The 22,727-nt window shown below is 40.3% G+C and overlaps 1 protein-coding gene across 4 annotated transcripts in view; it reads right to left on the reverse strand.

The window, feature by feature from the left end:
• NFIA (nuclear factor I A) overlaps positions 1-22,727 on the reverse strand; it is a 391,127-nt gene that overhangs the window by 110,797 nt on the left and 257,603 nt on the right. For all 4 annotated transcript variants that reach the window (XM_065911941.1, XM_065911922.1, XM_065911931.1 and 1 more), the window contains 2 exons: positions 9,564-9,681; positions 2,665-2,792 (listed from right to left, as the gene is read on the reverse strand). In XM_065911941.1, coding sequence (XP_065768013.1) covers positions 2,665-2,792; positions 9,564-9,681 — 246 coding nt within the window. The remainder of the gene's footprint in view (positions 1-2,664; positions 2,793-9,563; positions 9,682-22,727) is intronic.

Below are 22,727 nucleotides of genomic sequence, written 5' to 3' on the forward strand. Positions count from 1 at the left end.
CATAAATTATCCATTTAAAATGGCTGGTGTGAATTAATGACACCAAAGCCACCAGGAACATGTACAACATCCTTCAGTTGAGTTTTAATGTCCCCTCAGGCCCTGTTTCAATTATGACTTCCTATGCTGAATATGGACAAATGTAAATTTATCCACTGTCCCCTCCCACCCCCTGCATATATACCATGAAACTGCATTTTTCAACAATGAAACAGCAATACAGAACGGAGCATCAGTCCAGGAATACAGTAAAACTGTGAGGGATTTCTCTAAAAGTATAAATTCTTTTTCTTAGAGAACCCCCCCCTTCAATTAATTATATGCTTACACTATATGTGTATATATATATACATACACACACATATATATAGCATGTGTGTGTATATATATATATATATATATAGTATAATATGTAGTGTAATTACTACGTGTGTGTGTATATGTGTGTGTGTGTGTGTGTGTGTGTATCCTCCTGAAAAGGATTTAGCCATTAGACTTTAGCTATTTAATGACCATAAGGGATACAGTTATTCAAATGTTAAAATTTATTTGAATCATAACATGCAGAAAAGAGGAACAAAATTACTCTGAATAAGAGTCACTAGGTCAACATATTCTATATTCAACCTACTCCCACAACCCCCACATAGGCCCAAAGGAATCTGCTTAAGGATCCAAAAGACAGTCTCCTGGTAGAGGAGCTTCATGTACATCAACACACAAAAAAGCAGCTCAGTCTGTGTAAAACTGAGTGAGCATGACCCTCAAGCATAATGTCCTAAACCTATATATTTTGATTCTCACTTTCACAGAAGCAGGTAAACTGGCCAGGACTTTAACTGGCCTTTTAAAAGGGGTTCAAAGAACATCTAGGTCTTTTAATTTTTTAACAGCACATAAGCTTCTCATGGGCACTATCCTGAGGTCGTGCTAATGTGCATTTGGCAGCACGGGTGGTCAGCACGTTCATTTAGGCCACGATGTATTTCTTGACCGCTATCAGCAAACTGGCATGGATCTCAGTGTGGGGTGCGCTGATGCGTAGCCCTCTGTAGAAGACCCATCACATCCTGAGCACTATGTTGATGATACTTAGAAAACGGCGGCACCAGAGGCTAAACCCCACCCTTATGCCTCCCGTATCACCATGTAATGATCTTCTTATGTGTCTGTTCTCCACCCCAACTGTGAATTCCTTGAAAGCAGGAGCCACAACCTTCTCATTCAGCTTTGAGTTCCCAGAACCAGGCATAGTGCCTCATCCACAAAAGAGTTCCCAGTGAAACCGTGAGTGAATGAATGGATGAGTTGGGTAAAAAGATTAGGTAGAAGGGAGGCAAAATGAAATCTTCGCATTTTGGTAAAGGGAACAAGATAAAGGACTCAGCTAGTGGGGACCGAGGTTTTATTTTTAATTATCATACAGTAAAACTGCTGGGGGGTTCAGAAGTGGAAGGCATGCATTTCTATTAATATGAACGTTAACACATGTATAGATTCTTGTAACCACCACCACAATCAGGATACAGAACAGTTCCATCATCCCCCAAGCCTCCGCTGTGTTGCTTCCTCTATAGTCACACTCTCTGAAGATTCTCTTTTGATATGTTAGGGGGAGAGAAAGGAGTTAAGATTGAAGGTGAAGGGGTTCAGAGATTTCCTCGGTGCTTGTTTTTGCAGGGAATTACTCTGAGGCAAGAATTGGGAAAATCTTTTCAAACTTACTGTGCTAGGTATAATTCTTAGTTGGGTTATATATATTACCTCATTTAACTCTCAAGAGCACTGAAATACCTACTACTATTGACAGATGATAAAAATGGGGACACTTGGTTTCAGAGAGGTTAGGTGGTTTGCCCATAATTACACAGCCAGCAGAAGCGGAGCCAGGATTACACTCAGTCTGTCTGTTTCCAAAGCCCACTCTATTCTCTACATCATTAGACTTTGCATATTGAGAAAGGTACCAGAGAGATTCTCCCTTGCCAACCTGGAGGTTATAGGCACTGAGAAAAGTTTCAAAAGGCTTCTGATATCAGAATTAGTCACATTGCTCAAGACTCCAGAGTCAGGATTAAACTACCCCAGGAGGTTAGACTAGCAGTCATCATTTGCTTAGTTCACGAAAGACAGACATAAAGATAGCTGTTCCTTTTATTTTTATTTTCTCTTTTAGCTGTTCCTTTTAAATAGAAAAAGAATTGTGATGACAAAACATATTTAAAAGTTTCCTCATTTTATAAAGATCCAAGTGCAAGCTACTGCACAGGGAGCCCTTCATTCTTCTCTAATGCTACTGATGTGGTTGAAAAAGTTGATGGATTTTTATTTTGATTATTAAAAGATAAAACCAAACCCAAAAGGCAATTAGCATAAAATGAAAGCAAAGGCAAATGGAACGCTGGATTGCGGTGCAGTGAAAACATCTCAGCGTAGAAAACCCTACACACCATTCTCAATCTTTCATCTCAGCTGAATGGCATCCTTGCACTGCCATCCTTTCATAAAAGCAGCAGTCAGGTACAAACACGTGTTCATGTGGAGAAAGTCAGCAAGTCCACTGCTCTGAGCTCACTCCCTTCGCTTTCTGCCTGGCGTCGCTCCCTCCTCCCCGCCACCCCCCACCACATCTTAGGCTTCACAGTGGCTGCCTGCCCTGCTTACCTGGCTCCACTTCATGCCACCCGCTGGACTGGCTTCCGCTCCCCGGGGAGCGCCCTTGGCCTGTGTAAAATGGCTCTTCACCAGGACTGTCCATTTCATCCTCCACAGACTTGAGGCGCTTCGTGGAGCTGAAATAACAAACGGGTACATGTTTAAAAGCCATCCAAACCAGCCTTCCCCTGGACGTGGCATCTCTGGTGGAAAGAAAGCCAAGGGAGGAAGCAATTGGGTAACTCAGTGCAGTTTCGTGGGCTTCTCTGGGCTCCTGTTCAGTTCAGTGAGTCACTGGATGGAGAGCAAACTCTTGGGTCTATGTTGTTCCAAGTGTCTGGGTTTGGTTTTTATTGTCACTTGAGTTGCTGCTGCTGCCACATCCGGTTCCTTTTTCCTTTGAGGAACTGCTGGCTGGCTCCGTCTCCTGTCTCCACCTGGAAGCCTGGGTAGTAAGCCCACATGTGTATCTCCCAGAGTGTTGGCTGGGGCGTTGCCATCAGCAATCATCCTAGACATCTACTCAACCCCTCTGGCATCCCAGGAAGGAGAAAAATCAGGGCACACAACCCTTGAAGAAAATCCTGAATTGCCTTTTGTTGTTTTTTTGCCATATTTTCTCATCTTCTACTTAGATCTTCTCATTTAAAAAATATTTATTGCACAGTGACAATACCTTCCTTCTACTTCTGTCTCATTCATTCACTGTTTTATCTCTAGTGCCTAGATTGGGACCTGGTCTTCTGTCACTGTGCAGGCTCTAGAGATAAAACGGTGAACCAACAAGACAAAAGTAGAAGAATTCTACTTATTCTCCTTGTGAGAATAAGGGACATGGAAAAAAGAGTGACCCAGTGACTTGCATGCCACTTCTCTACAAGGAAATTACCAAAAATGAAGTTCTATGCCATCAAGTGGGGATGTTTTAGTTTTGGAGAAGTATGGTTGGGAAATCTCCAGAATATATTCTATTTCTTCCAGTTAAAGAACTGAGGTCTTTTTCTCCCAATTTGAGGTTACAAGAGTTAAAAGGTAGTGAAATGCTACATGTTGCTAATGTTGTTCTAATTGTATTAACTGATTATGTAACTAACATATCAGAAGGAGTAGATTTCATACCTGGTGTGAGTACTAGATGAGTAATCTCTTCCTCACATGTCAGGTACAGAATTTTTAATATATGTTCATTCATCAAACATTTATTGTGCACCTCCCACAAGCCAGGTACGGTGCTAAAGGCTAGAATATTGAAATGAATCAGATATAACTCCTGTCTTCATGGGGTTTACAATCTCATGGATGAAGAACAAGAGGTAAACAAAATTGTGCAAAGAGAAATACAGGTATGATGGTGGAACCAGAGGTTATAGTGGGCTCGTTGATGGAGGAAGAAAACAATGATACACAGAGAAGGTCGGTAAATGATGCCCAGAGGAGATGGTTCCTAGACTGTCTGTAAGAGATGGGGTTAGGAGACGGGGCAGAAAGAAGAACAGAGCAGGGACAGGTTATTATTCAGCTGATGCACTCCTGAGGCAGCCATTCTGGATTGTAAGATACTGAAATACTTTATCAACTGGCAAAGTGCCACTCTCAAGCTCCTCATGTTTGCCCCAACTTTGTCACCCCATCTTTGGCCCAGGACAGCCTCATGATCCCAAACCTAAAGGGTTAAGGTATGGCACATTAGAGGCATTCCAGGCTTTGGCACTGTGGCAGGGCAGGTCTGTCCTAACTGGTATGCTCCTATCACCCAGGTTATTAGCCATTCCCAACATCACTCCAGGAGGGAGGTGCATGTCAAGCAGAAACAATACCACAAGCAGTGTGCGACACTCGCAGAGAGCTGACAGGTGTTTACTATGGTTAAAGTGGCAGGAGAAAGACGGGGTGAAGGTGATAGAAGATATTGTATGTCTGGACTTTATCCTACAAGCAACAGAGGCTCCCTGAATAGATCTAAACAGGAAGTGACGTCAGGGTCATCTGTCAGAAAAGTCATTCTGGTAGTTGCAGAGATGACGGCTTTTGAAAAGCTAAGGGAAAAGAAGGGAACAGAACCATCCCCCCGGGAGACAGTTAAGAGGCCACTGCAGCCATCCAAGTAAAAAACTGAGGAAGGCCCAGTTCAACGTATGACATTCTAGTTACTGAAGTTGCCATTCCAGGAGTGTTAGCCTTTAAGCTCTATTCTCATGAAAGCGAGATCACAGGAAAGCATCAGACCTATAGCATGCTGGCTTAGTATCCAAAGAAAGAAACCTCTAATTACTTATTTAATGTCCTTTGCTTGGCTTTCCTTGAAGTTTAATGAGAAAGAGCCACTCAAATAATTTTTCTGTATTTTGTGTAAAACTGCATTGAACAGAAGTACTTTATCAAAGGACATACACAAAAAAAATTTCTACTACATAAAACCAGAAAAAATGTGTATCTTTAAAAGAATTTCTAGTTTCCTTTTATTAGAAAAGGTACATTACATAACCTAGTGCTCTCCCTTCTTGCCTTGGAAACCAGGAATCTTAGGGCTAAACGTAAGGAATAACTCTGGGTTCAGGTTCCTGATATGAGTCTCTCCTATCTTTCCACACAGTTTCTGCCCTCTCTGTATGTAATATTATCTGTTGTATTTTTTAAATTGAAAGTCACTTGAAATAATTTTAATTAGAAGTTGAAAGAATACAAATTTGAAACAGAATAAATATTTTCTTATGTTTCCTGGCAAATGAAAGGCAAGACCTACATTCTCTGACAGGAGCTTGAGATCTGTGGAGAAGGAGATTATCAGGATTTTTTTTTTTAAATCTCTAGTGCCTATCACAGTATCTGACTAATAACAGATGCTCAAACACTGCTGAATTGGGCTACAGATTGAGAAACAGTCACATGAGTGCTTGTGACAAGGATTCGCCCAAGTGTCATGATTCAATGAGATTCCACCCAAAAGGCCAACTTCATTACCTGTCCTTCTCCAAGTATCAATATTTTTCTGAATTTCTAATGCTTTTGATTTCCTTGGTGTCCTCTAGAATAAAATGCAAATACTCATGCATTAAGAGTTAGTTACTCAATTGTATTCGACTCTTTATGACCCCATGGACTGTAGCTTGCTATGCTCCTCTCTCCGTGAAATTCTCTAGGCAAGAATATCCGATTGGGTCGGTAGCCATTCTCTTCTCCAGGGGATCTTCCTGATGCAGGGAGATTCTTTATCATCTGAGTCACTAAGGAAGCCCTACTAATGTGGTTATTAAATCCTACAGGTGAGAGAGTCTACAGATATTAGCTGACCCTTCAGTTTGAAAGCAAGGACTGTCAGGGGCTGACACAGGATAAATGTTGGGAAGGTGGAGATACAGGCTAGAAGAGAGAACAGATCCAGGAGGGAGGAAAATTAGAAGTGCCAGAAGCTATGGGTGGAGGGCTTCCAGGACAAAGTTTACTGACTTCACAAACCTGACAGCTGGTTTATCTTGATGAAGTTCTTTGGGATAAGAAAAGTATATTTCATCCCAAGTTTTACATTACCCCTTCTATGATTTTGAACATATTTACTGGAAGGAATACAGAAGCTACAGTTAATGCCTATCAAGCTTCTTTATTTTTTTAAATTTAGATATGAATCAGTCATTACTTTTATCCCTTTTTTTTTTTTTAATTTTGGCCGTGCTACACGGCATACAGTATCTGAGTTCCCCAACCAGGGATGGAACCCGTGCCCTCTGCAGTGGAATCTCAGAGTCCTAACCACTGGACAGACAGGGAAACCCCAGTTATTAATTCTGGCTTCTTGCTCTTGACTATCTAACACAAATTTTATTCTCCCAGAAACACTTGATGGACACAGGAAAAGACCAGTAAGGTCTCTACACAAGAAGGGGGATGAATACTCTTTTAGGTAATGATACACCATCTCTTCTTGGGTGTGGAATTTGTTCTGTCTTTAGCATTACTGCCTAGAAATTAAGGGAAGATTATCAACTTCGTTTCAAATATTTGCTTAATTCCTACTATGTGCAAAGCCTAGATGCTTTATCTTGTCCCTAAAGAACAGCAAAATGCCTCTTTCCTGAGTGTTCCTAATGCTCTGAAGTAAAAATCTTCATTCACTCGTCCGTCTATATCGTGAGACTGCAAAGCTCCTGTTACTTGACTTTACTTCCATAGTGCCTCACGGATCTCATATCCTTGGGACTTAATATGTGTTTGCGGCTGAATTGGAAGAGTTTGGCAGGGGTCCCCAACCTCCATGTTGTGGAACAGTACCTCCTGTCAGATCAACAGCAGCATTAGATGAGAAATAAAGTGCACGATAAATGTCACGTGCTTGAATCATCCCAACCACTCCCCCCACCCCAATCCGTGGAAAAACTGTTTTCCTTGAAACTGGTCCCTGGTGCCAAAAAGGTTGGGGACCACTGCTCTAAGGGATCTGCAGTCCAGAAGGGGTGGATACCTCCAAGATGATAATAATAATTCAAAATAGCAAATGCTAACTGTCCATGAAAAGTAGAGATGCTAGATAATCCCTTCTGGGGGCTTCCTATTCTGTTGTTCCTTCCTGAAAGAGTGAGACCCATTCCTAAGAGGATTCAGTGTCAAAATAGCATGGTTTTAAAGTTCCAACAACTCCAAGTTTGGTCTTGGAGCTCCAAGTTTGGTCACTTGGTCTGTGACCTTGGGCAAGTTACTTAACTTCTCTGAGTTGTGGGCTGACCCACTGTTACCTGCAACACTGTCTGTACTGTAAAATTACTGTGAAGATAAACTCCTATCAGGTATGTAAAGCACCTAATACAGTAACTGCCACAGAGCAGGTGACCAATTAATATTGACACAGCATAAACAAAGACTGATTGGTTGATGAAATTTTCTATATGGAAATCTGGGGTATTCCTCTGGGCACAGTTCCTCAACTGTACACAGATAATTCTGCTGAGTCTATATATTTAAAGAATAATTTTAAAAGAATCATCTTAGGAGAGCCTAATGAGAGCAAAACAAACATATTACCAAGTTATTAACTACTGATGCTGTGTATAATTACTGCCTTATCAGGGTTAGCTATTTGCAGAATATGGGAAGGACACTAGCTTTTTAAAATACGTTAAGAACCAGGCAGAACAGAAAGTTGAAACAAAAGGCAAAAAACAGCTGGAGAAGCTGGGATGTCCATGGTACATGCACAGAGCCCATATGAAAAACAAACAATCAACTTTTAAATTAATCACTAACCACAAGTATTTGCAAAGCTTTCTTATGTTGACTAAGCATAGTTACACACACTGTCCCTTCCATCAGCAAACATTCAAAATCCTCAGAATGTATTAATACCTGAATATGTTCAAAATCTCATTCTTTTGTTATAAATGTTTTCCTTGCGGGGGGCGGGGGGGGGGGTGGATGGTGCTGGAGACAGCTTTTTTATACCCCAGTGAACTAGGGCGTACATTTAAATAACGTGAAAGATGATGGTAGGACTTGGTGGTTATATTTGGGAAAATACTGTTTCTTTAACTGTCTTCAAGTTATTGGTAATGACTAAGCTGATAATTTTTTTAAGTAATGATGGTTAAAATACATAAAGTCAAGGTAAAAATGAGTCTCTATCAGGGAAAATTTCTATCATCTGGACATTGTTTTAAATCCTAAAACACTTGCTTTAGGAGGAATATACCTTTGTCAAATGTTTTTCTGCAAAGTACACAAACATTAAAGATCGTTCTGCATCATTCTTTTCTTTGTTGTCACAGTCCAGTGCTAAAGCCAATTTGTAAAAGAATACTGTGGGTTTAATGCCTAATCCCTTTCCCTCTGGTACAGGTTATCTGGAGACAACAGGATCTTGCAAAATGCTTCATTCTGATTTTGGCTTCGTGACCTCAAGGGGATCAAGCACCCTGGAATCGCTATCTGGTTGTGTTCTTTTAGCTTTACTCTTTTAAAGGTCTCCTGGTGCAACAGTGCTTGTGATCTGGCCCCACAATGCTGTCGGGCTGCATTTGCTTTTACATCTTCACACTAGGATATCAAATAGTTGCATCTCTCAGAGCAACTCCAATAGACCAGATTTTGAGAACTTTCAGGGTGTATAAGTAGGAAAAGAGCTGAAACTCAGCAGTAACGTTTGCTGCGGGCATGGAGACTGAGACTGTTGTCCCAGGGCCAACTTTCTGCCAAACTAGCCAAAACACTTCCCTAGTCAAACCTTCTCCTTAATTCTCTGAGGACATGCTATTTTCATACTCCATCCTGCCTCTACGTCTTTGCTCATGTCTTCACCCCACCCGGAACACCATTCCATGACTTTCCATCTGATTAATGCCGATTAATGCTTACAGTTTACAGCTGAACACAAGTCGCTCATTTTGGATAAAGCTGTCTTTAACTATTTTCAGCCCATGCCACAGAACTGACTGACTGATGTGTACGTGTGAGTCTGCATGTATATATGTGTATGTGTGTGTATATATGTGTGTGTGTGTGAGTTTATGCTGTTGTTTAGTTGCTAAGTCATGTCCGACTCATTTGCAACCCCATGGGCTGCAGCCCACAGGCTCCTCTGTCCATGGGAATTTCCAGGAAAGAAAACTAGAGTGGGTTGTTATTTCCTTCTCCAGGGAATTTTCCTGACTCAGGGATGCAAACTGCATTTCCTGAACTGGCAGGAGGATTCCTTATCACTGAGATACCTGGGAAGCGCCCCTCCTCCCCCGTACACATAGGCATGCTGCCTGTGCATTTGCTCTCTCTCCTCAGTGACACTGAAATCCATTAGGGCTGAACCCACTTCTGCTAGCTATCTATTACCAGAGGCACACTGCTAAGTGTCCAGTAGGCCCAGAGTTACAAATCAAGGTGTGTAGACTATGAAGTTTGACCTCTTTCAGAGCCAACAGTAACATTACCTGGTAGACGACGTGCTGGGTAAAGACCTCCTCATTGCTCCTGGGCTCATGCTGTAGTATGAAGAACTTTCTAAATCTGAGAGAGAAAAATTGGGACCAGTTCCTGCAGCTATTGGTGCTAGAATTAAAAAAAAAAGAAAGAAATATCAGGTAAGGTCTGTGAATAAAAGATCAATGAGAGCATATTTCAGTGTTACATTTAACACATTATATATTTGAATTTATATGGTTAGCTTATCCAAATTTATCAGTAATGAACTCAGACCTTAAAAGAATTCTTACAATAAAAATCCTCTGCATCAGAAGGACATATATTTTTTATAACACACCTTTCATCTTTCCTCTTTTTTTGTAATGGTAAATTGTCACTAAGGTTGCCATATTCCTGGATGCTTCTAACAAAAATACCTTCACATTTTGGTCTGCTACCTTTCTTGAACGACCAGCATTCCCTGGGTTTTTCTAGCTTTGTGTGATCCTGATAGCTTCCACACATCTGTATTTTGAAATTAGTTCTGAATTGCAAATTCATCTTTTGCAGGTCACCCAATCCCAATTTCACACAGTGAGAACGTGTGATTTCCCCTTACTCCCAAACACGTCAGCACCCTGCATACACCTTTACTATCTGTCCCACCTTCCAGTTTAAGGCAAGGTCCTCAAACTATGGTCCCTGAGCCATAATTTTTGTAGATAAAGTTGTACTGGGGTAGCCTCACCCCTTCATTTACATATCATCTCTGCTTCCACATTACAAGGGCAGAGTAGCTGTGACAGAGCCCATATGGTTCACTATGCTGAAAATATTTATATAGGAAAATTTGTCGACCTCTGATTCAAGGGACTTTTAAAAATAACTTTGACTACACATGATTTTCAGGGCTGACCCTTGTGTAAGATGTGATTCTCTGCACTTTTTATATGTCCTGGAGCCTCTAGATATCCTGTTTAGAGGAGTAGCTTAATAAATATTTTAAAATGAATAAATAACATCTACCAATCTTAAAAGACAATTCTGTGTAAAATTAGTGGTGTGATTATATACATGCAAGTAATCTGTTCTTTTGGAAGATTATACAAGGCAGGAGCAATAGATGCATTTTTTTTTTTCTGTATCAAGGCTTTAGTTTGAGAGTTTTAAAGCCATAGAAGTGGATATATAAATAAATTAAATAGAGGCTCATATCCGTAAGAAGAAAGGATAATTAGGAAAATCATGAACCAGGGACTTTCACTCTTTCAACCAATGATTACTGAGTCTGCTACTGCCAAGCATTATGCTGGGTAAGGAAGACACTTAAATGAATGACATGGTCCCTACCCTGAAACAGCTCTAGAGAGTTAGGCTGACAGATTAACTTCAATACAGTCTGATAAGTTCTTTGCTAGAGTTATTCCTAAATTGATATGGCTGCATAGAAGTGGGTATCTAGCTCAGCCGAGGGATAAGAGGTTCAAGGGAGTAAAAGGGCCTCAGCAAATGTGAGGCCTGGGAAGAATGTTAAAAGGACAAGTAGGATTTATCCATTAGAGGAATGGAGGCATTCTAGGTAGAGGGAATAGCATATATACAGGTAAGAGAACATAAAATGTGTATTGGATTATAATAACTTGGTAGGATGTGGTATATATTAACAATACATGGGGAAAGAGGGGAGATTTAAGGTCAGGTGGTAAAGAACTCGATTGCCAATGCAAGAGATATGGGTTCAATCCTTGGGTCAGGAAGACCCCCTGGAGAAGGAAATGGCAACCCACTCCAGTAGTCTTGCCTGGGAAAGTCCATGGACAGAGGAGCCTGGTGGGCTACCGTCCATGGGGGTTGCAAATGAGTCAGACAGGACTTAGCAACTGAAGAAAAACAATAACAATATGAAGGGTAGGTAGATTCCTTTAAGGAATATGAATTTGAGTTCAGTCAGTTCTCAAGTTTATAAGCTATGAAGCTCTTATCACACTCCAGTATAACGGGACTGTTGGGGTTATGCTGCTAGTATCTAATACAATCCCTAACACTAGGACGCAGCCAGTAAGCATTGGTCAAATGTAACTGATTGTTAGTCAAAGGAAAACCAACAAAGTACAGGAATGCTATTGTCAAATCTGTACTTATAAACTAGACACGCCACCTGTCAGGAGGGTAAGTATGGGGGGGTTGCAGCTGAAGAATATAATCAATAAAACCAGGGAAAGTACAAGGGATAGAAAGGAGGAGCCTGGAGACAGCTGTTTGGGAGAAATTGAGAATGTGTATTGACTTCTGGAGTGTGGTAACAGTGGGAAAGGAGGGGTATAGGATAATTCCTAGGATAGATGCTTGGGAAACTGGGGAGATTGTGAAGCCATAATAAACTATGGAATTAAGAAACAGCATGAGGGGCAAAGTAATTTCTAAAATAAACACTTAGTTATTTGATAATGGCAATGGCTAGACCTTAATCACAATTATCATTCTATAAAAATAGTCACTACTAAGAAATAGAAAATACTGAAATTCGCGAAGACTGTCTGAAATTCAAACACATCTCTCAATGACAGGCTCTAATCGAGGAAGGTCTTTACTTTAAAAACAAATGGTTAGGCTTGACAATGAGTGTAAACAGAGTTCTAATGAATAATTTTGCTAGTCATTCCCTAATTTGCTTTTTATATCAAACTTATTTGCATAATTTTCCCTTTGATTTCATAATACTTTATGCCTTAAATAGGCCATGGGGTACAGAGGGGATTGCTGTAATGGGGGCATGGTTCACCCATGACCCCTCTTAGCAGCCTGGCACATAATAGATGGGTTTTTTTGTTTTTTGTTTTAATTTATTTGGCCGCACTGGGTCTTGGTTGTGGCACACGAGTTCTTCCATCATTCCTTGCAGCATGCAGGATCTTTCTGAGCTGCAGCATTCGAACTCTTAGCTGTGGCATGTGGGATACAGTTCCCTGACCAGGGATCGAATCCAGGCTCCCCGCCTTGGGAGTGCGAAGTCTTAGCTGCTGGACCACCAGGGAAGTCCCTTAATAAGCACTTGCAGTTTGTGCCTTCATGGAGCTTAGAGATTGGCATCTCTTATTAACTAAAAAAGAGGATACGGCTGGATTCAGATTTTCTTCACAAATTTCAAGATGGGGTTGGTTGAGGCTTCAGCTGGATGGAGCACTGTGGAAACTGCATGACCCTACTCCTTCCTCTTGAAAGGAAACACAGAGCAAAATGTAAGGAAGATGGACTTGACTCAATGAAAGAAGTCTGAGGCCCTCTATCTGCTGAACGTCCAGTTGCTCTTACATTTAACACTTTATCTATCATGCTCTAGGGCTTCCTGGGTGGTGTTAGTGGTAAAGAACCCACCTGCCAATGCAGAAGACATAACAGATGTGGATTCCATCCCTCAATTGGGAACATCCCCTGGAGAAGGGAATGTCAATCCACTCCAGTATTCTTGCCTGGAGAATTCCATGGCCAGAGGAGCCTGGTGGGCTACAATCCGTAGGGTCACAGTGAGCTGGACATGACTGAGGTGATTTAGAATGCATACACACAATCATGTTCTACTCTAGAAAATGTATTTTGCCTTGATTATATTTTTAAAATGTCAAGGGAGCCAGAATAGGTGAAGGAAGAAGAATACTCGTGTGCATATTGTATGTCCACTTCTCAGAGAGAATAAAAAAATAATTAAGACCACAGAAATGTTCCTTAACTTGCCTGCATATTTCCTTCCTGTGAGCTGCTTAGTACGTTGTAGCTGTAATCTAACAACATTGGGTGTCCTAGCAGCATGTGACACCTCCCATAGCACCTACTGATTTCTGGTGAATAACATCAGGATTTTGCAAACTGATTATGTCTTGAGTTTTAAAACCTCACTAAATTTCTGAAATGAGACTGGGTTTCACACCTGGGTTACATAATCCTAATAACTCACAGATCCAAATTCTGCTTTCTTCAAAAGAGTCTTGTAAGGCAACATCGTCCAGTGGCATCTGTGTGTATGTTTGGTATGCATGTCAGCTTACGGGAGTGGATTCTGATTCAGTGAAACTGTGACAGTCAAACAGAAAGGCTTTTTTATACCTGAGGGTAGAGGTCATGGTCAAAGTATCATCGCAATGCACTGGATATTCTCAGTGCCTCTAATCTGGAGAACAGGAAGAGTCTTGCCAAGTCACTAACAATTCAAAAGGTGGGCTTTTGGTAGGTTTTTCTGAGTACCTGGGGGCTCATGTTTTGAGAAGCACTTTATTTATTATACCTAACTTAAATCTTAAACAATCTTTTCAGGAAAGGTACATTTTCTAGATGAGGCAAACTAAGCCCCGGAGTGAGGTTAAATCACTTGCCCTGGATCACAGAAGGCAAGGAAGAGAGACAGCCAGGATTAAAATTAAAGGATGTCTGACCTCAGAAGCTGGGCTTTTTCTGCTGTACCACCCTGAATTTCATGTACAATATTGGTCTTAAACTTGAGATGATAAAAGGGTATACATCGTATCTGCCCCCACAGGGTTTATAACCTAGTAGAATAATAAAAAAATTATACTTGAATATCTAATGCAAGGCTAAATGTGTTAAATCTCACAGGGGAAGTGACTAGAATGTGTTAGGGAGGTTCAAAGGAGTAATAGATCTCATTGGCTTGTGGGATCAGAAAAAGGGCTGACTCCAGGAAGAATGGGTGCTTAAGCTGAGCTCTCAAGGCAGGTGCGGGTTTAAAGAGGCCCAGAAGGAGATAGGAGAGGGTTCCTAGGCAAAAGGGAGTATGTAACGTAAGTTTGGAGGTAGGAGGTAGAAGAGTGATCTGTGGGATCCATGACACTTTCTGAGTATGGGAGTGATAGAATAATGATTGAATCTGAGGAATGTTGCCTCGTGCAGGCTTCCCAGGTGGCTCAGTGGTAAGGAATCTGCCTGCCAGTGCAGGAGATGCAGGAGATGTGGGTTCAATTCTTGGATTTGGAAGCTCCCCTGGATGAGGAAATGGCAACACACTCCGATATTCTTGCCTGGGAAATTCCACAGACAGGGAAGCCTGACACGCTACAGTCCATGAGGTCACAAAGAGCTGGACACAACTGAATATGCATGCATGAGGAACATTAGTACAGCAACAGCCTACAGACTGAACATTGGGTGACTATAACTCTGGAGGTGGGGAAATCAGTTGATAGGTTGATTTGGGAGTCCTGGCAAAGGGAAATGGAGACCTAAACTATGCTGTCAAGGATGAAAATAAAATGTTCACAGTTGGTATCTGTCACCTCTTGCAGGATAGTGAATAGATATAAAAGGCAAGTTTCTAATTATACACAATGAAAGGGCATAAATAAGCAAACAATCATATTATTCTAATAAATATAAAATATGAAGATGTATATAATGAAATGTGCTAATGGTGGTATTATGTCCTTTTTGCAAATTAGGGAAATGCATCTGCCCAGGATGTCAAGCTGGGTTTCTGGAGCTAACGACTAACTGCTTGCTGGTGTGGCATAGAGATTATGGCCACTGCCAATCAAACACGGGGGTGTTAAGGAAGGACTGGGTCAGCCACAACACTTCCTGTCTGCTCTGTACATTGTGAAACTGATTTTTCTCCATGGGTACTTGACCATAGGCTTCATCATTTTTTATATCTTATAAGATATTTGATCTCTTATAAGATCTCTTATAAGATATTTGATCTCTTATAAGATCTCTTATAAGATTTTCTACCCAACTAGACTGAGAGCAATTTAAGCTCTGTAAGGATAGACATCCCAGGGCATAGAAAAACTGCTGGTCAGGGCCTCGGAGAGACTGCCCTGCCAATAGAGTCTAGCCCTGCCAATAACCACCAGAGGAACTTGGATGAGTCACTTAAGCTCTTTGGACTTCATAATGCTAGTAATAATTATAATAAAAATGAAAATCCACTACCACTGCCACCAGCACCATTTACACCACTGATACGGTCATCACCATCACAACCACAAGGACTAACATTGACTAAGCATCACTTCTGGGCAGACACTGGCTAAGAGCTTTAAGCACCTCATCCTATTTAATCCTCACAACACCACTAGGGAGAACTGAGGCGTGAGGAGGGTTAGTAACTTTCCTAGGTCATGAAGTTGGAGGGTTACACCAGGTGGCCTTTAATCCTACAGATCCCACAGTCTCTTTTATATCCCCAAACAGCTGATGATCAATAAATATGTTTTGAATTAAGAAGAGTGAATATCTATTCCCTTCATTGGCACCCCCTCCCCCCAAACTTTAAGCAGTGAAAACTGACACTTAGAAATCTGTAAATACACATAAATGGTGAGAAAGGGCTTCTCATTCCTCTTAATCAGCACTGCGATTAGTCCAACCTAAAGCATTTGTGGATTTTTGCTCCACTGAGGAGTTTTCCTCAAAAGGTTAACTTTGGGGAACTGTCTCTTAGATTTTATTCCTAAGTCATTCATCCCTCTGCCCCTACCCTTCTTTCCTGTCATCAGTAGAATGTAGTCTTTGTGTCATTTCTTAATAAATGGTTTGCTATTAAGGAATCATTACAGTAATGTGGGCTATTGGAAGAAAGGGGTTACTTTAGTAGCCAACCCTCTTAATGACCTGCTCTTCAGTACACATTAGTAGTTGGATAAGGTTGTGGTTATTGAACTTCTGCCATACACCAGAGACAATCTGCTCAGGCTTGCATTGTTGGAAAGAGAGGATGATGGAAAAAAATTTTTTTCTATCCAAGATTTCAAGCTACTCTGCCTGGGAGATGACAGGGCACTGAGTTTACAACTTGTTTAATGGGAATCAGCGGGGAGTATTACCTAAATGACTAGTGAGGCCAGTCTATGGTTAAAAGCACATCTTCTCTGAGAGGCTGCATTCTGTTGTCGTTCAGTCACTCAGTCATGTCTGACTCTTTGCAACCCCATGGACTGTAGCATGCCGGGCTTCCCTGTCCTTCACTATCTCCTGGAGTTTATTCAAACTCGTGCCCTTTGAGTTGGTGATGCCATTCAACCATCTCATCCTCTGTTGCCTTCTTCTCCTTCTGCAGCAATCTTTCCCAGCATCAGGGTCTTTCCCAATGAATTGGCTCTTCACATCAGTTGGCCAAAGTATTGGAGCTTCAGCTTCAGCATCAGTCCTTCTAAGGAATATTCAGGGTTGACTTCCTTCAGGAAATCAAAATTTGATCTCTTTGCTGTCCAAAGGACTCACAAGAGTCTTCTCCAGAACCACAGTTCAAAAGCATCAGTTCTTCGGCACTTAACCTTCTTTATGGTTCAATTCTCACATCCATACGTGACTACTGAAAAAACCATAACTTTGACTAAATGTACCTTTGTTGGCAAAGTAATGTCTCTGCTTTTTAATATGCTGTCTAGGTTTGTCATAGCTTTTCTTCCTTCCAAGGAGCAAACATCTTTCAATTTTGTGGCTACAGTCATAGTGTACAGTGATTTTGGAGTCCAAGAAAATAAAATCTGTAGCTGTTTTCACTTTTTCCCCATCTATTTCCCATGAAGTGATAGGATTGGATGCCATGATCTCAGTTTTTTGAATGTTGAGTTTTAAGCCAGCTTCTTCATTCTCCTCTTTCACCTTCATCAAGAGGCTCCTTAAGCCAGCTCTTTAGTTCCTCTTCGCTTTCTGCCATTAGAGCAGCATCATCTGCACAACTGAGGTTGTTGTTCACCAAATATTTATGGAGCAACTCTAATATGCCAGGCACTGCTCCAGGTGCTTGAGATCCATCAGTGGACGAGATATACAGAAACTCTTGCCCCTCTTGTTTACATTTTAAAGATTAAAAATCACACCTGGCCCTCCCTCAAATCTGCATGACAACTAAAGAAGATGGAATAATGGTCAATAGGTAGCCCCCAAGAAAGACTATGAGGATTTAGTAGTGGATTTCCAACTTCTAAAATAACTACTGAAAGAAAAGAGAGGTACATTTCTCTCTAGAGTACATACTCTAATATACTCACGGAGACTTCGTGAACTTGTACTCTAAGACTAGAGGGGACAAAAAAGTCCAACAACAGCACACAGTTCCGAGAGCCCAGCACACTTTAGTGTTGTTTTGCATGCCAGTGGCAAAGATCTGGTAAGAAAGTCCATGTCACCGGCACAAAGGAGTGAACATGGGAAAACACTTGGTCTTCTTTCTATCAAAGGCACAGTTGTAAACGTACAAGGCTATGAAAACTCAAGCAAATCTGGAATCATCGTTAAAGGGAATTAACTTGGAAAGTAATTTATGGCAAGAAAATTCAACCCCTTTGTTATCTTCCTTTTACCATAATATGCTTCCTGAACACTGCCTATGAGAAAGGGCTTTTAGAAAGAAAAAAAATAAGTATAGTAAAATTAACTCATTTTATCAATTTGTGCTCTCGGCCAGAGTTTCCTGACTGTGGCTACGAGGGGCTGTAAAACTGATGAATTTGCATGGAAAAAGAAACCAGTGTAAGTAATTTGTGTAAGAGAGAACACGGACATAGACTGTTATAATTCAGACACCCTGCAGATAGCAGACTGCTGCAGTGTGAGCAGTTATGGGTTAGAAAAATGACCACACTGCAGTCAGTCTGACTTGAATGGAAATCAATCATAAAGGTACTTTCTCTGCAGCTTCAACACCACAGTCTTCAGCAACTCCTTTGCCAAGCAGATTTCTGGTCTATAAACCATGTGCTGATCTCCTTTCCCCTTTCTTCCATTCTGAAAGATCTGGCCAATGAAGGCTGGGAGTGTGTTTTTCCAGAATGGAACATAAAAGAGAGGCACTGAGCTAAAACAAGGGTTTCCCTCTATGTGAAAATGAACTTCCCTGCTATTATAAGATTGAAGCAATGTTTTTTATGAAATGAAGTATTAAGTGCCAAAAGCCAGCAGAATGTTTTAACCCTCTCAAAGGCATCGCTAACACAGAGGACTGTTTTCACACATTCATGTTCTGAGTACCCACAGTAAGGAATATGTGTGCATGGGGTGGCAAGAAGGTAAACAGGAATTTTTATTTCTAAAAAAATTTTTTTTCTTTTACTAAAATAAGAATCATTCACTGATACCCTCCTTCCTCCCCACTATGAGCCATGAAGATGGTTCATTTTTGATAGATAATTACTAGGAATTCAATTTGTAAATATAGCATATTCAGGCACTTTATAGATAATCATAAAGTCCAGCCTTGGGTCTCAAAAAACTTCCATATCTACTCTATAAAGGAAAGGACTGTCTGCTACTTATTTCTGTATTCTAAGCACATAGTGACTGATGCTTCATACATTCACATGCAACAGATGATTATTGAGTTGAACTAAAATTATATGAGCTTGTTAATGAAAAATGGTGAGGGACTAATATTTATCAAGCATTTATTATGTGCTAGGCAATGGAATAGGTGTTTTATCTGAATTATCTCATTTCATCCTTGCATGGGGACATGGAACGTGTATTTGTATTTATTCTCATTGACAAGAAAGAAAATGAGCTGTGTGGTTAAGTAGCAAGATCAGGATCACACAGATAAACATGTGACAGAGTAGGTACTTGAACCCAGATATCTAGATACCTGCCAAAGAAACAGAGGTGAAACACACATTTCTCCTTGTCTTTCCTTCATCACTGGTTACTGGAGATTTAAAAGATTTAAATAAAAAAATATTTATCACCCACCACATAACTGGTAAAATGACTATCTCATCCTCCCCCTTGTCACTTCTTTCTTTTTAGAGTTCTGAGTGTCAGGCAGTGCCTTCACTGGGTGAAGAGCCAGACACATGGTCCAGCTGAGCAACTCACAGTGGGGTTAGTGATGCTGACGAATCTCTTGCATTTGTGGCTTCTGCCTTTGGGACCAACATTGATTATATGCATTTTAGAGTATCAGCTCGTCATAGCCTTTGGTTGAGGTCGAACGTGGTTCCCGTTTAGCATAAGATACAGCCTGGGCCATGGGATTAAGTCTTTTCTGACAGGGGATGGGTCTGATGGCCTAAGAGGTCTTTTCACCACAATGATCTATAAACCAGGGATGGGCTTCTAAACGTAAGCCTCTTAACCAAGAGTGCACTGGGACTATCTGACTATTAGCTATTAGGAAACCAAACTATGTCAACAGATTCTCATCCCTACAACCTACAAATTCAGCCATCTCCAACAATTCTCAATATTTTCAGCAAGACCTGTTTAGTTTTTTTTCCTCTTCCATCTATTGAAAAATTCTGGGTGTTAGTATGTCCTCATATCAATCACATATTGGATCAAATCAGTTCCCAGTAGTTGACCTAAAATGTGGCTTTTCTGAGTGTGATTCCCATCAGTCTTGTCCTTGACATGCCTATAGAGTCATCAGCAATGGTCTTTATAATCAGCAAGAGTTAGTGAGGACACTATATTCCAACAAAAATCTCAATATAGTATTTGAAGTCTTATTGTGGGGTAATATAAGAATACTGTCAGGCTTTCGGAAATCCCCAAAATGTCTTTTAGTTCCCTAAATGTTACCTATTGAATATGAATATCTGCTCTGTAAAAATCAAGGCTTATGAGTGCATAAATAAAGATTTTTACTAAAAACTACATTGGCAGAAATGACCTCAAGCATGCTGGGATTTTTATGTCCAAAATGTAAGAGAAAGTGAAATTTTCAAATACTATAAAACCAAATACTTTTTAAACCTGAAAAAACCCACAGTATGGCTGGCTACTTAAAAAGTTGTTAACATGTCCGTGTTTAGACTGAGAATTTTTAAATATCTTGCTATCCACTCAAAGCCCTGGAAGAGAAATTTCCAGGATAACATAGAAACATAGGCTTTGGCTGAAAGCTTGAGGAATAAAAATTTTTTGGATTCTTAAAGTAGACGAATTAGATCTAGTATTGGCATGCTCTTATTCTATCAGAATTACTAAGTATTAAGGGGTCACTAGAATGGTTCTTGTAATAAACTGATTTTTAGAACATGAATTCTATAACCAGTCCCTGTTAATTTATACACACACACTCAGCACATACACACACACATATTTTAAATAAATTTGCTGATAGTATGGTCAGCTCAAAGATCAATTCTGAGTGAAAGATCAGAGACAGAATCCCTGTTTAATAATAATCACAGTAGTTACCATTGTTGAGCATCTACTATGTGCTAGACGCTTGACATTTTCCACTTCATCTTTAAAGCACTCCTGAAGGGGGTTTCTATTTCCATTACTCAGACACAGGCCCAGCACACAACTGGTACTTAATAAATCTTTGCTGATTGAATAAATGATGGTTACCTATGAGGAGAACACAGCTGAGAGGGGTTAAATGTTGCCCAAAGTCATCTAGCAGAGCCAGGTTACCCATTATCTCTATAACTATTTTATAATACCATGATGCCATCTTGCATACGATTTTATGTAATATATCATCCAAAGAAAGAATTACCTAGAAAAGATGGTAAATAGATGAATAGATGAGAAGAGATCATAACAAAATAGTGTGTACATCAAGGTGTTGTTTTGCTTTCCCCTGAGTCAAATCTTTACAATAAAAATATTCATAGTCTGGCAAATTTAGCAGAAGATTCAGCTAAGAAAAGAAAATAAGAGGCTGTCTAAGTCTTGCCATAAGAACTCACTGCTTCAACCAGGAAGACTGTACGGGTGTGTGTGTAACATACCCTTCGTGCACAGCGTTGACTGATGGGTCTGCTGATGTCATGAGCTTGTTCTTATCGTAGCTCTAATTTCAGCTGAGATGGTGATCATAACACCACTGCCAGAGGACCCAGCAACACAGGGTATATGCACATTTCAATTTGTAGGTAAGGGTGGGAACACTTTTTTACTTTATTTGGCTCTTTCTCAAGTGGGTGAGGAGAGTAGGACAGGAAAAAAAATCATGTTTGGTCACACATAGTGTGAGCCAGGATTCAGAAGAATGAGTAGCTTGATGAAAATTTCTATTACTGCCAGTTCATTCCATTTGTTGCCGGCCTTACTGTCCAAATATTCACCCCAAATATGTCAAGAAAATTAAAAGAAAAAATTTATACAACAAAGCATCCTTCTGAACTAACTCAATTTCAGTATTTATTTTGAAAATTTATTGAATTATAGTAGAGGAAACCCACTAAATTAAGCCAGTAAGACTGGTAATTTTTTTCTTCCTAAGAGTATGGCAATATTTATTACTTTATCTTTCTATGAGGGGCTGATTAAAACTAGAAAATAAAACATTTGCAATGTCATAATATATTCAGAATAAGGTGGCTTTGACAGGCAAAGTGAAAAACATATACAAGGCCAATCAGTATTTTCTATTTCATAATGTAACAGATTTTCTTGAAAAACTGCACTTTGGAGACAGGCATTATGATTGTTTTTTAAAGGAACTCCTACTCTTTTGTGAGCTGCACATGATACCCTTACTCTGGAAGAGGTGCCATTGACTTTTACAGATAGAAAATGTGTGATGTTCATTTTAAAATTACTAGTAGAGCCTGCTATTGACCATCTAATTATGCCGAGTTCCATTTATAAACATAGCTAACCACTAAGTTTATGGAGACTTTTTGTGCTGCTTTAATAGGATATTGATCGAGAGCATAGTTTGAGTGGACTGCCATTGAATTGTGTAATGGCAAACAAGAGGCAAGGTCACAGCCACTGTTCATGCTAGGGCTGCAGTCTATTTTTTATTATAATCTTTCTGGTTCTTCCTTTAATGCTCAAACCCAAACGCTTTCTTTCAAAAGACGAACTTGCGTAAGAATATAACCTTATTTTAAAAAATAATTTCCAAGCCCTGACCTAAGGTGAACCAACAGGCCACTTGTTCAGAAAAGAAAGTTTCATACTCCACTTTAATGAAGACCTAAAATCCAGCAAATTTTTAAAACGGCACCCCCAAAGGACGAGGACATTCAGAATCTCTTATCCTATATTAATTTCTTCATGAGTCTTTCTTTGCAAGAACATTTTGTAATTTTCAAGTTTGGGCTTGTCCCTGTCAAACAGACTCATTTCCTCGTTGTACCTTGGAGGCGAGTTAATTCTGTTGTAGTAGCTCCATCGTGGCAGGTTAGACTGTTACCCAAAGTGTTCCTACTAAATTGCTGGCCAGAAAACCAAGGGTGTGGATGTGGGTTCCCCAGAGATGCACAAAGCACCTAGAGACT

Source organism: Muntiacus reevesi, chromosome 1, assembly GCF_963930625.1.
Source record: "Muntiacus reevesi chromosome 1, mMunRee1.1, whole genome shotgun sequence".
NCBI lineage: Eukaryota > Metazoa > Chordata > Mammalia > Artiodactyla > Cervidae > Muntiacus > Muntiacus reevesi.